General features: G+C 40.4%; 1 protein-coding gene across 1 annotated transcript in view; it reads left to right on the plus strand.

The window, feature by feature from the left end:
* Positions 1 to 88: 88 nt before the first annotated feature.
* C2CD3 (C2 domain containing 3 centriole elongation regulator) overlaps positions 89 to 15737 on the plus strand; it is a 40969-nt gene continuing 25320 nt past the window's right edge. The window contains exons 1-15 of the mRNA XM_025895576.2: positions 89 to 187; positions 1108 to 1265; positions 1832 to 2022; positions 2733 to 2935; positions 3765 to 3897; positions 4969 to 5097; positions 6223 to 6367; positions 6773 to 6927; positions 7568 to 7759; positions 8230 to 8342; positions 9768 to 9886; positions 10881 to 11003; positions 12744 to 13178; positions 14163 to 14314; positions 15344 to 15587. Coding sequence (XP_025751361.2) covers positions 1110 to 1265; positions 1832 to 2022; positions 2733 to 2935; positions 3765 to 3897; positions 4969 to 5097; positions 6223 to 6367; positions 6773 to 6927; positions 7568 to 7759; positions 8230 to 8342; positions 9768 to 9886; positions 10881 to 11003; positions 12744 to 13178; positions 14163 to 14314; positions 15344 to 15587 — 2490 coding nt within the window. The 5' untranslated portion in view covers positions 89 to 187; positions 1108 to 1109. The remainder of the gene's footprint in view (positions 188 to 1107; positions 1266 to 1831; positions 2023 to 2732; positions 2936 to 3764; positions 3898 to 4968; positions 5098 to 6222; positions 6368 to 6772; positions 6928 to 7567; positions 7760 to 8229; positions 8343 to 9767; positions 9887 to 10880; positions 11004 to 12743; positions 13179 to 14162; positions 14315 to 15343; positions 15588 to 15737) is intronic.

Consider the following 15737-nt stretch of genomic DNA (forward strand, 5'->3'; position numbering starts at 1 on the left):
TGCACCGTGTCCAGGGTGGTCTGGGCGGCCCCAAAACCGCCCGTCGTCGTCCGCCTGAGGTGGTGGGGGGAAACCTCCGGCGGCACCTTGTTCCAGCCCGCTTCCCGGCCCGGGCGTCCCGCCGGGAGAACCACCGCCCGCTTCCCGGTGCGCTGCGGGCCCCGGCAGTTCGCTGCGTACTTGGCAGGTAGGGACATTTCGCGTGGGAGACCCGCTAAAGCCGAGGAGTTTATTGGGAGTAGGTTAGAACAAGAGGACATAGGCTTAGGCTGCGCCAGGGGAGGGTCAGGTTGGACATCAGAAGGAATTTCCTCATGGAAACGGTTGTTAAACATTGGAAGAGGCTGCCTAGGGAGGTGGTGGAGCCCCAACCCAGGAGGTGTTCAAGGAACGTGGTACCCAGTGCTCTGCCCTGGTTCACAAGGTGGGGATCAGTCACAGGGTGGACTTGATAGTCTCCAGAGATCTTTTCCAACCCCAGCTGTTCTGTGATTCTGTGGGTTTTGGTATTATACATACAGGCATTTCAGTGTCTAAAGGCGTGGAAAATAGAAAGGTACTCAGCTGAGCTTGTAACGTTATTAAGGTGCTTAATTTAGTGAAAGATATGCAGGAAATTAATGCAAACCTAATATCCAGAGTCTGTCCATAAAACCTGTGCTGGCTGTTGCTACTCATAGAATCCCAGACTGGGAGGGACTGTGAAGCTCATCCAGGTCCACCCCCTGCCATACACTAGACCATGTTGCTCCAAGTTCCATCCAACCTGGCCTTGGACACTTCCAGGGATGGGACAGCTTCTCTGGGCAACCTGTGCCGGGGCCTCCCCCCCCTCACAGGGAAGAATTCCTTCCCAGTATCCCATGTAACCCTGCCCTCTGGCAGTGGGAAGCCATTCCCCCTTGTTATGTTATTTCTTTTACTGGTTATCTTGTGTTTATTTATCACATAGCAGTAATGATATCTGTAGTGACTCTTCTTTCCCTGATGTCCCATTATTATCGTTTCCATATAAAACATAGCAACCTCTGACATCTCTGTCATTTTAATCAAAAAGTGTTAATTGTGACCATGAGGCTGACCTGAAACTGTTCCTAATTTTCACAGATATGGGTGTGCTTGTCCTGGAGGTCCTGACCAAGCTTGACCACGTCCCCATTGGCAAAGTGCAGATCACCAAACTGTCCCAGCTCTCTCCCAGCCATCCCATCAAAGGGTCTTTCCCCTTGGTGTCATCAACATCTGCTAAACTCGGAGAGCTGCAGGTAGTCCTGATGTCTGTGCTCTTTGTTATAAGTTATGTTATTATAAATTTTGTGTATAATCAAGTGCCAGGATCAAGCTGTACATGGCACACTGCAGACCTAATCTCTGTCCAAGGCATTTCTGAGCTAAGGTAGCAAGTGAAAAATAACTATTGGTGGTTTTGACTCTGTTTTGTTTAGAGGGATGTGTGGTAGTTCAGCTTGATAAAGAAAATGTCATCTGTACGCTGAGAGTGAGTTTTTGCAGGTGGATTTAAAAATGGATCCTCGATTCTAACACTTCACTGGGCTGGAATTGTAGGAGATTTTGAAATCTGGAATGAGGAAAGTTCTGTCCTGCAGCCCTGGCTCGGGAGAATTGATGCTGAAAGATAATTGTCTGAGATTGGAAAACATGGAGTGGGAAACAAATACTTGTAAATCATGTCAGAGTTATGCAAAATATAAATATTACTTCATGTGGAAGAGCAACAGTTTTTCATGGCACGGCAAGTAAAGTTGAATACAGTATGTGCTGCACTTAGCTAAGAAAAAACAAAGCAATATTTTCACCTTGTGTCTTTCAGGTCTCGCTGGTTCTAGAACCTCTGCCAGAAGTGTACGACACCAGCACCACCACAGAGGGAAGTTTGGACCCTGCTCCTGCTCAGGGAAGCAGCAAGTCCCAGCTTACTGCTCCATCCCAGCAGCCCAGGCACACACAGGTGGCTGTTGCTGACCCAGAGTCTGTTGACAACAGCAAAGCCACAAGCCCCAGGTACTCTTTTTTTTTTTTCTGCCATGACAAAGTTCTGGTTTATTTTGCAGTTCACACACATTTTTTTTTGTAATAACTATACACTTGTGAGTTATGGAATGCTTAATCTTTTTGAACATGTGTGTTACATGAAATCCAGAGTGTTGAAGGTTTCTGAGCTTACAGGGGCAGTTTGTCATCTGGCAGAAATTTGCATCCTATGTTGACTTAGTTCAAACCATGCTGGTTCACACAAGAGGTGCAACAAATCACAGACTGGTTTGGGTTGGAATGGACCTTAAAGCTCATCCAGTTCCACCCCATGCCATGGGCAGGGACACCTTCCACTAGACCAGGTACCTCCAAGCCCTGTCCAACCTGGCCTGGAACACTTCCAGGGATGGGGCAGCCACAACTTCTCTGGGCAACCTGTGCCAGGGCCTCCCTACCCTTACAGGGAAGAATTATCTCCTAAAATCTAATCTAAACCTACTCTCTGTCAGTTTGAATCCATTCCTCCTTGTCCTGTCATGACATGCTCTTGTAAAAAGATCTTTTAAAAAGATCTAAGTCTTTTACTTGCAGCTTGAATTGGGCCTCTCATGGTCTAAGTGGCAGATGAGGACTCATGGACATAACATCACATTTCTTTTTGGAGCATTGGAAGAGTTTGGAATCTCTTTACCCGCCCACTTGAGTTGTTACTGAAGTAACATTTCATTTTTCAGTAGAGGAAAGGACCATTTGCTCTTCCAAGAGAACTCTGAAAATGTAAAGGACACTCCTGCTTCTTATCACCCTGGGAGTTTACCAGATGAGCTTTGGAAAATGAATTCTTCAAATCCTTCCCTGTTGTTTCCCCCCAGCACCAATACTGGAATGAACACACGGATGCTCTCCATGAACAACCCAGCTACAAAAGACCTGCTGTCAGGTTTGTGTGCAACTGGCATTGTCTTTGAGGTTCACAACAAACAGCTGTTGGTAATGTTTCCAGTGCTTCTCCAGAGCTGAGATTTTCTGAAGGAAAAGGGATCCTTTTTGCACCCTCTCACTATATTATGTCAAAGATAATTTTTATATTTTTTACTTTACTTAAAAACTGCTGGTTTAGTCTTGTTGGAAGGTGACTGCAGTATCCAGCTCAGGGAAAACACAGTGGCCCAGCAGGATTCCTGGGCCTGGAGGAGTAAAAGAAAAGGAAGCTCAGCTTCACAGACTCTTTTAATCTTTGAGATGTCTTTTGAAGTGACTGTCAGAACTGCTGCTCCTGTTCAGGGGGTCTAGGGAGAGTTCCTATTCTATTGGCATTTTCAGGTGGAAAACTATTTCCATCCTTTTTAGACCACAGGCTGCCTGGACTGGATTGAAATGAGCCTTAGAGTAGGGCACATTTCCATATATGCTGTGTTTTGAGCTTCATGTTCACAGAAAAGACCTAAAATCAGACATCATAAGATGACAAACTACTCTTCCCTAAATTGGTTTTGCTTCTATATCCTAATAATGCCTTTCCAATGCCCGACTTGGTGTGTGTGGGTGAGTTGTTTTTACAGCTCTGAGTGGGAAACCGATGCAGGATCACTCTCACTGAGCTGTTTTTTGGTGTGTAAGACATGTTTAGTCCCCAGTGTGTTAAGATCTTTTTATAACAGCAGAAAACAGAAGTTTCTTGACTGTCACCGACACATTTATTGTGTTTACATGTTGCTTTTAAATCGCATTTCAATGCTGAAATATGAATCTTTCTGCTTGTTTCCCAGCTCTCTTGGATCAGGGCAGGAAACTCCGGGATGCCATGGTTGTCTCTGCAATGAAATCCAGCCCTGACATGGAGATTGAACTGAATAAAGTGGCTCCATTTATGGAGAGAGAGGGTTTTAAAGCATCAACAAAGTGAGCTTGGAATGGGGGAAGTGAGATTTAAGTTCCAAACTATACATTTTGAGGCCTTATCAGGAAAACTTGAAATACCCATGTTCGTGGGATGTGTTTTAGGATTCTCATTCAAATGGAAAATTAAATTCTACCTGTGAATAAAGACTAAATTTTGTGAATTTATTTTAATCTTGAAGTAGTAAGCCTTGATTTAAATAACTGATTTTAATTTTGTTTTGTGGTATGTTTGTATTTAGTTGATAAGGAAACATTGATAAGAAATATTAAATATTGATAAGGAAATATTAATGATGAGGAAATTGATAAGGAAATATTAAGTGGTGGTAAAGAATAAGAGTAGTGTAAGGAATTGCAAGTGAAATGGTTACTTCATCACAAAGAACAGGTTTTCAAATAAGTAAATTGGATACTTTTTATTATATATTTTAATCTATATATTATAAAATAATGCACAATAATAATAATATAAAATAATAAACTATACAATTATGTAAAATAATATATATAAATAGTATATATTATTTTTATATGTTTTGTTTTATATTCTAATTTGTGTCTCCTGATACCAACATTCCCATGAAAATTTGCATCTATATAACTGTGTTCTCAAAATTATTAGTCATTATCTTCTTCTGCAAGATTTTTCTTAGCAGATTGGGAAAAAAAAGTGTTGGTGCCTTTTCAGCTTCTAACTCCACATTTGTTTAGCATTAGACTTAATAAATATTCTCAGTTCAATGATATTTAAAAGTATTAAAACAAATGCATATTTTTTTTTAAACAGGAGAAACTTCATTTCCTTGTTTTATTTCTGGAAAAATACAAATATTTCATGTTCTTTTGTGATAACCAGAAAGTAATGTCATTATCTTTGACAGTCAGTGATGCTATTGCAAACACAATTTAAATTATTTCTGCTCAAACTAATACTATTTATTTAAAGTAGATGATTTTGGACTCTGCAGGAAAAATTGATAGACCAATTAATGGATTGATCTTGAATTCCTTTTACTGTTTAATATCTTTATTTTTCCTTTTACCCTCTGTGCTTCCATCACTGTTATCCAGGAACCCCAAAAGCTTGAAGTCCAGTTTGGTGCACCCTCCTGAAGATTTCCATCACCTTGAATCTGCAGTTTCAGAGCAGCAATTTGATCTAAACTCTGAAGAAAGAGCAATCCAGTTACTGCTGGGCAGGTGAGTGTGATGCACTGGGGGTTATTACTGCAAAGTTGTCCTCTTTTGACCACTTTATACTAAAAAATATGTCTTGACTCCTCAAGTTCTCCACATTTTTGGGAATGTAACCAATGTGCAAGTGATGGAGGTGTTTTATGCCTCAGCTTTAATGCAGGACAGCCTGGAAAGCTTCAAGTCATGTTGATTTAAAAGAAAAATTATTCAAAATCTTTGATAAAACTAAATTTTTTAATGGTTGTTACTGTTGTATCCTAAAATGTTACTAAGTATATAAAAGAAATACACCATTTCTTTGAAGAAGAAACAGTAAATTAAAATTACAGAGAACCAATAGTTATTTTTCAACTTCCTCCAAATATTAAAGTAACATTTTTCTCTCATTTTGTGTAGCAGTAGAATAAATGCTGCTTCCATTGTGCCCAAATCAGGGACGTGAAGCATCCTGAACACAGTTTCTGGTCAGATATTCGGAATTTCAGTTCATATATCTTGTGCCCTGCACTTATTTTTTCCCTGTGGTTTATAACTGGATAACACTGGAGTGTTTGCAGATCATAAAATGATTTTGAACTCACAGCACAGAGAAAACCCTTTAAACCAAACAAACCCCAATTTGTTCCAACCATGTTCTAAAAATACTTGGATTTACCTACTCAGATATAGTTTGGTTGGTTTTTTTAATTTAAATAAACTGTCCTCAAGTATTACCGATACCTTAAACCAAAAGTTATAAAGCAGTTAAGGATAAAAATTAGATTAATAAATTAGATATTAATAGATATATTTTATTATGAAAGTCACCAAGGACTGGAGTCAGTTACCCACAGAGGTTGTGGAACCTGCAGCTTGGGAGATACTCAAAATCCAACAGGATGATTTTTATTTGCATCATTTCCCTTAGAGCAGGGGTTGGACTAGATGATCTCCAGGGATCTCTTCCAACCTGCAATTCACACACAGTTTTTTCCTGTTGGATCCAGAGATGTTACTATGGGATAACCCTTCAGGCTGGGTTACAGACTGACTCCATCTGGTATAAAAGAGGCAGTATTGTCCAGATTCCTTAGAAAATATCTCCAGAACTGGAAAACTAAGCTGTGTTTCTCTCTCTTTTACCCACAGTGCTGATTTCTCTCCGGGGCATTTGTGGGATCGCACAGGATCCCTTTGGGATTCCCTCTCTCTTGGGAGTGAGGTGTATGACAGTGAACTGGGGGATCCCCATTATGACCAGAGTCTGCTGGAGGGACTTTTTTACACAACTCCTGTAAGTGGAGATCCAAAGCAAAATGTGCATTCCCTGAGGGGAAGAAAACCAGAAGTTTGCATATTCAAAAATTCAACAGATTTCAGGATTTTAAGTCTGGATAAATGTTAAGTATCATACAAAGGCTTGTGAGTACATGAGTACTTTGCTTAAAATTAACATTTTTAAAAGAATACTGTCAAGACTACAGAGTCAAGCACCGAGTTTGGAAATTGCTCAGGAAGAATTGTCCAGGAAGACTTTTTTTTTTTTTAAACTGCTGAAAAATTTTGATACCATTTCAATTGTTCCAAGTTAAGCAATCCTCAAGTTGGTGTTCTTTTTAACATATGTATCATGACTATTATATATCTCTCCAGACAATGCTAATTAACTTATTATTTATGTGCCTTATTTCTGTTTCAGAAATCTGATTCCAGTTTAAGTGATTCCCTCAGTGATGATGATGTTAAATCCTCAAACAAAACACTGAAGACAGAAACTCTCAGGAAAGCTAATCCAGCAAATCCACAGGAAGACTTTAATGCCTTTGATCAGAACGTGACAGAAATTAAACCCAGGTAAATAGTTACATTAGTGCCTTCTGTTCTGACCTCATCTAATTGTATTCCCTTTTTTGCATGACAGAACCAATAAAAGTGTCCCAAAAAATCAAGCTTCATTTGTGTAATAGAATTAGTATTAAAGTGTTATGGCTCATTTTTTTAATAATTCAGCTCCAAACAATTATTTATGATTTTTTTTCTTGCAAATACTGCTATTTTTACAGTCAGGTCAACTTCATATCTCCAGAGATACCAACACAAAACCATTTACATGTCTTACAAATTACACAACTGAGATTCTAAATTATGACTAAAATCCTGGTGCTGTTCCTCTGCAGCAGAGACTTTTTCTTGTGTGTAACTGTGTCATCTCCCCGGTTTTGTACATGACATTGAATAAAGCTTTTCTTTTTGAGGAGTTAACATAAGATTTTTCCAAATCAACAGTGTGGAACATGCACTTTCTGGGTTGATTTTTTCCAGTTATGTACCCTGGGTATTGTAACATTTCTGTTACAGAGAGTACCAAATTTGTTGTACAAATGCATTTGAAACACACATTTTTAAAATAACATCCCACCAAGCTACAGTTTTCCCTTCATGTGGTCATGTTAAAGATGTTTCTGTGTCCTGAGTCTCATTTTCCTCTCTCCAGCTGCTCTCCCACTGCTCCTCCAGAAGATCACATCACATCCTTGGATTCAGACAGGTTGGCATTTCTGCAGCAAATACACCTGGCCAGAGTCATCATTGACAGACTGAAAATCCCTCTTAAAAGCATCCAGATTTACCAGAGGAAGAAAGATTTATTGGGAAAACCTCCCCGACCTGCATCTGTTAATAAGTGGTAAGAGGGATTGTGTCTTCAGAGCTTGTTTCCTGTGCCTTTAAGGTAGTTTTCCTTGAGGTTTGTTGAGTTGTCCAGCTTCCCTGAGTTCTCCAGGCTTCTGAGGTCTTCCTATTTCTCTGCTTCTCTCAGGAAATTGTATCCTGTAAACTTGTTAAAGATGTGACTAATTTATTCTGATGGGGCCTCACTTCAGGCTGTGCTTTTCCAGGGGTTTTGGGGAGGTCCAAATGTACACTGAAAACAAGAGGTTGTATTGGTGGAGAACCTGTAATGTGGAAAAAATTCAGAAAATAGGTGGTTCAGTTATCCTAAAAAAAGAGTGGCAGTGTGAACATGGAATTTGCCTGCTGTGTTCACTTTTATTACATACATTTTTTAATAGATCTTTGATGGATTTTATTTTTTAAATTATTTTTTAATTTGATTTCTGATGGACTGTGATCATCCATTCATTTTTTTATTCACAGCACTTTCTTTGTGGAGTACCACTTTCCCATGAGAGTCTCCAAGGATGATAAGGGACAGGTCTCCATAAAAACAGAATTAATTCGAGTAGCCTCAAGTAAAATCACAGATGATGGTAAGGGCATTATTTTTCCCCCTTATGTTTAGTTTTGTTGACTCTTTCATCTCTTAGAAATTATTTAGTTGTGTTTCTATTTCTTTTGCTGCCTGAAAGTCATGATTAGTATGATTAGTGTAGAGTATGATTACTGTAGAGTTGCTGTGCTGCAGGTGGTGGAATGGTCCTCTCAGGGAGAGGGAAGCCAAGTGATTTTTGAATTACTTTTTTTCTTCAAAAAGTATTGTTATTGGGATTTTCAAATTTTTTCTTAGGGAACGAACAGCGAGTCAATAATCCCATTCCTTCATTTCAACATAAAGCAAATATCCTTTCTGCCATAGTAAGAGGAAGATAAATTACTTTTAGAAATATCAGAGATGTTTATACCTCAAATAAATAATTTTCCAGATGATGTCATGTAATATCTCCAAGAGCTCAGGTAATCTGTTGGATCCAAGGAATCCTGAGTCCTGTGCTCAAATCAGACATCTCACTTTTCTGAGAGTCACCAGTGTTTGTATCTCTAGAAACAATTCCTGTCTTTTTCCCCTGAGCAGAGAATGCTTTAGAAGCAATACTGTCTTCCCACAAACTGGAATTCCAGAGTGACTTTCAAATGCCTCTCCAATATGGTCATTCATTGACTTTGCATCTTTCTGAGATTCTGAGTTCTCTTGTATGTTCTCCATTTGTGGCCAGACAAAACATCTGTTTCTTCTGAACCTCAGGCTCATCCATCCTCCTGCCCTTTGCCTTGTGTAGAGTCCAGCTCTTTGGAGCCTAGAAAAACAGATTGTGCTGAAAATAATTTGGAGAAGACATCAAGAAAATCCACTGCATTATCCTTTCTGAGAGCTGTTTATCTCACTTATTAAAGATGCCCAATAGAAAAATTCCAGAGCCATCTCAGACAAACTGTACTGAGAAAGTTTCCTGATGTCTAATCTGCGTTTTTGTCATGACAAGAGTACTTCTTTATCCATTGTGAACAAGTGAAAAATAGTACTTGAACACTGTTATTGTGCTTCTTGTGCTCTTTTTGCAGACTCTCATTCCATGTTTTCTTGCAGATGTTCCTTTTCTCCTGAAGCTGTGATTTCTCTTGCAGCTCAGCTTTGACTCTCTCAATGAATACTTTGAACTATATAACTCAAAATGATACAGAGTTCTCCCACTGAAAAAAGGGCAAGAGTTATTGTATACAGATGACAGAGACTTGGTGTCAACTGCAGCCTTTAAATGCTGTTATAATCTTAATTATAATCTTAATTTTGTCCTCCTGTTCTTTTCGGGCCTTGGAAAATGAAGAACAGTTTACTTTGACCTTGGCGTTAATAAATTATGCAAAATTAAATGGTTGTGTGTGTAACAGAGTGGTCTCCAGGGGGAAGTTTATTTATATTCAGTTAATTTGGAATATTTGTTGCTCCTGTCTTCCAGGGGTGAAATTCCAACAGCGGTCTGTGTTCCCTGTCCGTTTTGGTGGAACAATGATAGAGCACTGGTGGGACTCTGACCTTGCTTTTAAAATCTACATGAGGAAAAGCACCCAGAAAAAGGTATTGATTAGTTGTTGTTTCTACTTTGTGTCTTGAAAAACAAAGAATTCCTGGCATTTTGATTTCCCACACACACTTAATGCAGACAACCAGATATTAAGAAGGGAAGTGCCATTATGTGCAGATAATATAAGTTGAACTGATTGCTGTTCTATCATCACAGAATTCCAGAATATCCTGAGTGGGAAGGGATCACTAGGATCTAAGTCCAACTCCTGGACTCCAAAATCCCACCCTGTGCCTGAAAGTGTTGTCCAAACACTCCTTGAGCTCTGTCAGGCTTGGAAGTGACCACTTCCCTGGGGAAGCTCATTCCAGGCTTGTTACTCTTTGTCACTCCATTCAAGGATTTTCTGAGTTCAAAACTGACAGGCAAAAAAAAATTGTCCTTCCCTCATCTTTAAAACTGATCTCTTCTTTTTAAAAACATTGGATCAATTATAAACATTGTTCTTCAGTGAGAACACAGCTCATTTAGCAACACAAAATGAGTTCCTGTGGATGCAGTTTGTATCTTTACCCTGCCCAGGTTAAGAGGAATAACATGAGCTGTGAAAAACTGATGTAACTTGTGCATTTGGGGGGAAAAAGTGCATTTCTGTTCACTAAGATTATTTTTATAATCATCTACCTGTGATGAAGAGGGGAGAGGGGTTAACTCAGCTTATGTTGCATTTTAATCAGCACTAAGGGTATGTGCTTTTCTTTTAACAGGTGAATAAATTGCATCTTTAAGTATGGAAATTTTGCTCAGTTACTAGGATTTGGGATGGTAATTTTTTGCCTTAATCTGGAATTCTTTTACAGTAGATTCTGGGAGAAGTTGTTCTAGTAATTGGAACTAGGGGGATTTTCCAAATCCCTGTTGGTACTACTAAAGTTATAGGAGTGAGGAGTCTGTGTGGCTGCCCATGGCTTCCCAGAAAGCTTTTGTTTCACAGAAGTCCTTTAAACCTGACAAGTCTTGCAAAATGGATTCTTTGCCTGTCCTCAGCCCGTGGCCATTGGCTCAGCAGTGCTTCAGCTCCGCAGGGTCATCCAGGCCAAGCTGCTCAGTGTCAGCTGGGAAATACCTGTGGAAAAAGAGGGAGATCACCCACAAGTTGGACCACTTACGGTATGTGTTTTACTGTCTCAAGTTTGTTAAGCAACCTCTTACTGCTAATTTTGGCTGCACACTCCTTTTTTTCCCTCCTCTGTGTTTTCCCTCTTTGTTTTAATTTGCTGGGTCTTGGATATGGAGGTTTGTTAGACCAATACAAGATAATATGAACTTTTTTTATTCCTTGAGGGTTTGGAGAAATATTTTGAACCTCCTGCATGTCTAAGGAGGTTGTCGATAAGGTGGGGCTTGGATGCAGAAACCACTCCACAGGCAAATTTTGAGGGGCACATATACAGGGCTTCTGCTTCACATGTGGCAGGAGCTGATGTGGAGCCTGGTGTTCCCTGTCCTTGGTATCACCTTGTCACTTCAGGAGTTATTTTCTCCAGCCAAAGTTTCTGCTCAGCTCCTTATTGAGAAGAATTAAAACTCCTACACAGCAGATTTGCCAGTTCTGAAGACAAAGAGCTCTCTAGATTAGCAGCTGAAGGCTTAGGAAAGTATGGGTAGGTGTTGGAAGTGTTGAAGGCAGGAAGGAGAAATGGTTTGTTTATTCAGGGAGAGAATGGAGTGCAACAGGGTGTGAGAGATGAAAAGTGGAAGAAGATGTTGTAGGGAATTAATGAACCAAAGTTCAATGCAAGAACTTAGCGAAGGGGAATACTTGAAGAAAACTGATTTTGGTTGCCCTGTCTCCTGGGTTTCAGGTGCACAGTGAAATACCTGATAATTTTGTTTTCCTTATTTGGTCATTTTGTGGCTCAAATCCTTTGCTTTATTCTGTTACTTTATCTTCTGGACTTCAGTTTATTCCTCTCCTTGCTGCCTTGTCACCTGAATGCATCCAGCAAATCTATGGTGCTCTGTAGCAATTAACACTTGCAAATAGCTAAAATCAGCAGGCAACGTAACAGTGAAAGAGCAGTGACAGAAAACATTTAGAAACACTTATTTTTCCTAATTTTTCTCAAGCAGTATGTGCTGTAGCAAAGTGGAGCAAGTGACAGTTGTGATACTTTGTCACAGTACTTTTCACCTTGGCTGGGTAGGGGTTCATTTTCAGCCAACTTTGGGCTTGGGATTGGTTTAATTTTTTACTTTATTCAGAGAAGGGTCACCAAGATGATTAGAGGGATGGATCACCTCCTGTGAGGAAAGGCTGAGAGAATTAGGATTGTTCATTCTGGAAAGGGGAAGGCTTTGGGGTGACCTAGTTGTGGCCTTCCAGTACCTGAAGGAAATGTGGAGAGAGACTATTTACAAGGGCCTGGAGTGACAGGGCAAGGGGGAAGGGTTTCAAATTGAAATAGAGTAGGTTTAGATTGGATATTAGGAAAGAATTCTTCCCTGTGAGGGTGGGGGGGCCCTGGCACTGGTTGCCCAGGGAAACTGTGGCTGCCCCATCCCTGTTCAAGGCCGCATTGGACAGAGCTTGGAGGTACCTGGTCTAGTGGAAGGTGTCCCTGCCCATGGCAGGGGGTGGAACTGGATGAGCTTTAAGGTCCCTTCCAACCCAAACCATTCTCTGAATCATCTGTAATTGTGTGGTTTTGAACTCCAGTTTGGGCTTTATTTATTAAAACCACATGTTTATTTTGCAGCGACAGCTGTAGCTTGTAACCAGCACATGCCTTAGGGTGAGACAACACGGCTCTTGAGCAAAGCATGAGATATATTTTCCATAGTTTCTGTTGCAGTCCCTTGCTTTGGGATGGGGCACACCTGACCAGCCCACTTGGCCTTACCTTGCAGGGATTCTTAGAGCTTGCAGCCGACAACAAGGACTTCGCCTGCACAGCCGCCAGGTCAGCTCCTGCTGGGCATCGAGCCCTAGCTCATGCTGTGAGAAGTCCCCAGCTGGAATTCCAGGAGTCCAACAGGATGAGTGCAAATGCAGAAGGCCCTCACTGCTTGAGAACAAGCTCTGAAGATTCCCAGAAGGGAGGAGTGGGCAGCAGCAAAGTCGTGGCCCAGGATGTGCCGACCGAGATAACCCCATCTGAGGGAGATGGGTTATTGCTGCACGTGCTACTGATGGTGCCTGATGGGAAGGATTTTGTTGCTGGAGACAAGGGGCTCCCCAGTTCTTGCAATGTGTATTTAAACTGCAAACTGCTCAGCACTGAGGGGGCAACGAGATCCGCTGTCGTGTGGGGCTCAACACAACCTGCCTTCAATTTTTGTCAGGCAAGTCACACATTTTCCATTTCACACTGACAAACACATTTCATAGATAAATTACTTTTATGTATGTAGGAATGTCTCTGCTGGACTCTGTTCAATATATCAGAAAGTATTTTCAGTATTGTTTTGACTGGGTTGCAGTTTGAAATGCAGTTCATTGAATCATCTAAATAATAAATGAGACCTTTGAAGTATGAAGGAAAAACAATCAGAAAAGTTTAGGTTAAAAATGAAAAAAATTGACTTCTTTTTTTTTATTTCAGAAAGAAAACATGTTGATGGTGACATCCTAATATGGAGATGTAGAATTTTTGTGTGTGTTGCATTGTGTTCTTTTTCTTCTCAGTGAACATATCAGTGGCTTACTGGCCTAACATGAGCCAGAACTGTCCCCCAGCAACCAGCAGAATTTCAGGCATTCAGTAATGTTATGACTTTGTAATTTTTATTGATATTTTCCTTTGGAAAAGTCAAGATGCTCAAAGGCATTTGTTTTAACTCTTCAGCTGAAAGAAACGTAAAAACAGAGCAAACCACGTCTGAAACAACTGTGTGAAATGATTTATGTGTTGTTTAGTAAACAGGCATTTGAAGGTAAAGCAAAGTTTTTTAACATTACACATGATCTTGTGATAAAATTTATCTAAATTGGATGTTCCATTCCTGTAAGTGTCCAAGGCCAGGTCGGACAGGGCTTGGAGCAACATGGTCTAGTGGAAGGTGTCCCTGCCATGGAGGTGGAACTAGATGACCTTTAAGGTCCCTTCCAACCCAACCCATTCCATTATTTATTTTCCTGGCTAGCTCTTTTCCAAGGCTACCAGTTTTCTGAATTTCATTAGGCAAATGCACATTTAATTTTCAATTTCCACCTCTGAAAAGCACAATTCTGTAGACTGGAATAATGTAGTGTTACCAGAATGCTCCTGACTTAGCCAGTATTTTCCAGTTTATTCTGAATGCTAATTCTGTGTGAAACCCTTCCAGGTGATGCCTTTTCCACTGAGTTCCAAACGTTTGGAGAGGCTGAAAGACAATGTCATGATTATTGAAGCCTGGAACAAGGTGGGAAGCACTGGCTGTGACAGACTGCTGGGATTAGTGAAACTTCCTCTGCATCAGTTTTACATCTCATTCAAGTAAACATCTTTTTTTTTTCCATATTTTATTGGGTGGGGAAATATCCTCACTGATGCTGAGGGAAAGAAGTCATGGATGGTGTCTGAGGGTTTTGTGGGAGGGTTCTTAATGACACTTTTTATAGCAAAAGGCATTTTTGCCCTGGTAAACTTCCTATAGTGAGCACTGTATGAGTAAGTTACACTGTCCTTGTCCAGAAATAAGAGTTCTTTGTTCTTTTTGGGTTTAATCTTTTGGCTTCTTGTTCAGTCAATAAATATACCTGCTTAACACAGTTTAAATTAATGGAAATACTGGACAGAAGAGATTCTTGCTGATACAAAGGATTAATTGCTTTTATTTTGGTCAGATTTAGTGGTGGGTGTGAATCATATGGTGCTGGAACTGGCTGAACACCACTTTGTTAGTTATTACTGTGTCATTTGTGTAGTTTTTTCAGTAATCCACTGTATTTTGCTTGTGTATATCTTACAATCCCAGAACGGTTTGCGTTGGAAGGGACCTTAAAGCTCATCCAGTTCCATCCCTTGCCATGGGCAGGGACACCTTCCACTAGACCAGGTACCTCCAAGCTCCATCCAACCTGACCTTGAATATCTTCAGTGTGTTATTAGAGATTTTTACATTTTTTCTAGGAGATTTTTTTCTGGGAGAACAGTTGCTGTTCCTTCTTTTCATATGGCCCAAGTCCATCCATAAAGGCACATAACTGCCTCATAAAAGTCTAATATGGCTACTCCCGTTAACAAATGGAAGTCTTCTCCCATCTGATCATGGATCTCTAGGCTGGCTCATAGCTGAGGCTGTGTTAGTTTTCGGAAAGTTGTGCTTTTTCATTGCTGAAAATAACATTTTTCAGTCAGCAGCTCACGGATCTGTGCTGTGTGAAACAAATTTGGGAGGAATGGAGAAAGATTGGTTTTTAACAGCCTTGAAAATCCCATCTAATATGAGCTTCATGTGATCCTGTTCTGACTCAAATGGCTCTTTTTTTTTTTTTGTTCTGTTTTTGTTTTAATCCTTTGTAGAGACCCAAAGATTTCCCACCTGCTCCTCCAGGCTCAGTACCCAGTGGTTGCTGTGGACAGTTACATGCCTGTGGTTGATGTTTTTACTGGCAGCACAAGTGGAAGCCTCAGAGTCATCTTGGCAATGGGATCAGCTGATCAAATAATGGCACTGCAAAGGCTAAAGAACGGAGAAGGAGTGGTACCTTCTGTCCCACAACGTCCTTCCCACTCTCTGGACCCTCCTCCTACAAAACCCACAATGGTATTTATTGTTCAGTAAATCCCTTTTTATTAATTGTTCAGTAAATCCCCATTCTTGCTGTTAGGGATGTGTGAAAAGGGTTTTACCAGTAGTTCACTAACAGTTGAGTGACCCCCAACCTCTATTTGAAGCTGTTTTGTCATAAATGAT

This window comes from Manacus vitellinus, unplaced genomic scaffold, assembly GCF_001715985.3.
Source record: "Manacus vitellinus isolate BGI_N305 unplaced genomic scaffold, ASM171598v3 scaffold_34_pilon, whole genome shotgun sequence".
Taxonomy (NCBI): Eukaryota; Metazoa; Chordata; class Aves; order Passeriformes; family Pipridae; genus Manacus; species Manacus vitellinus.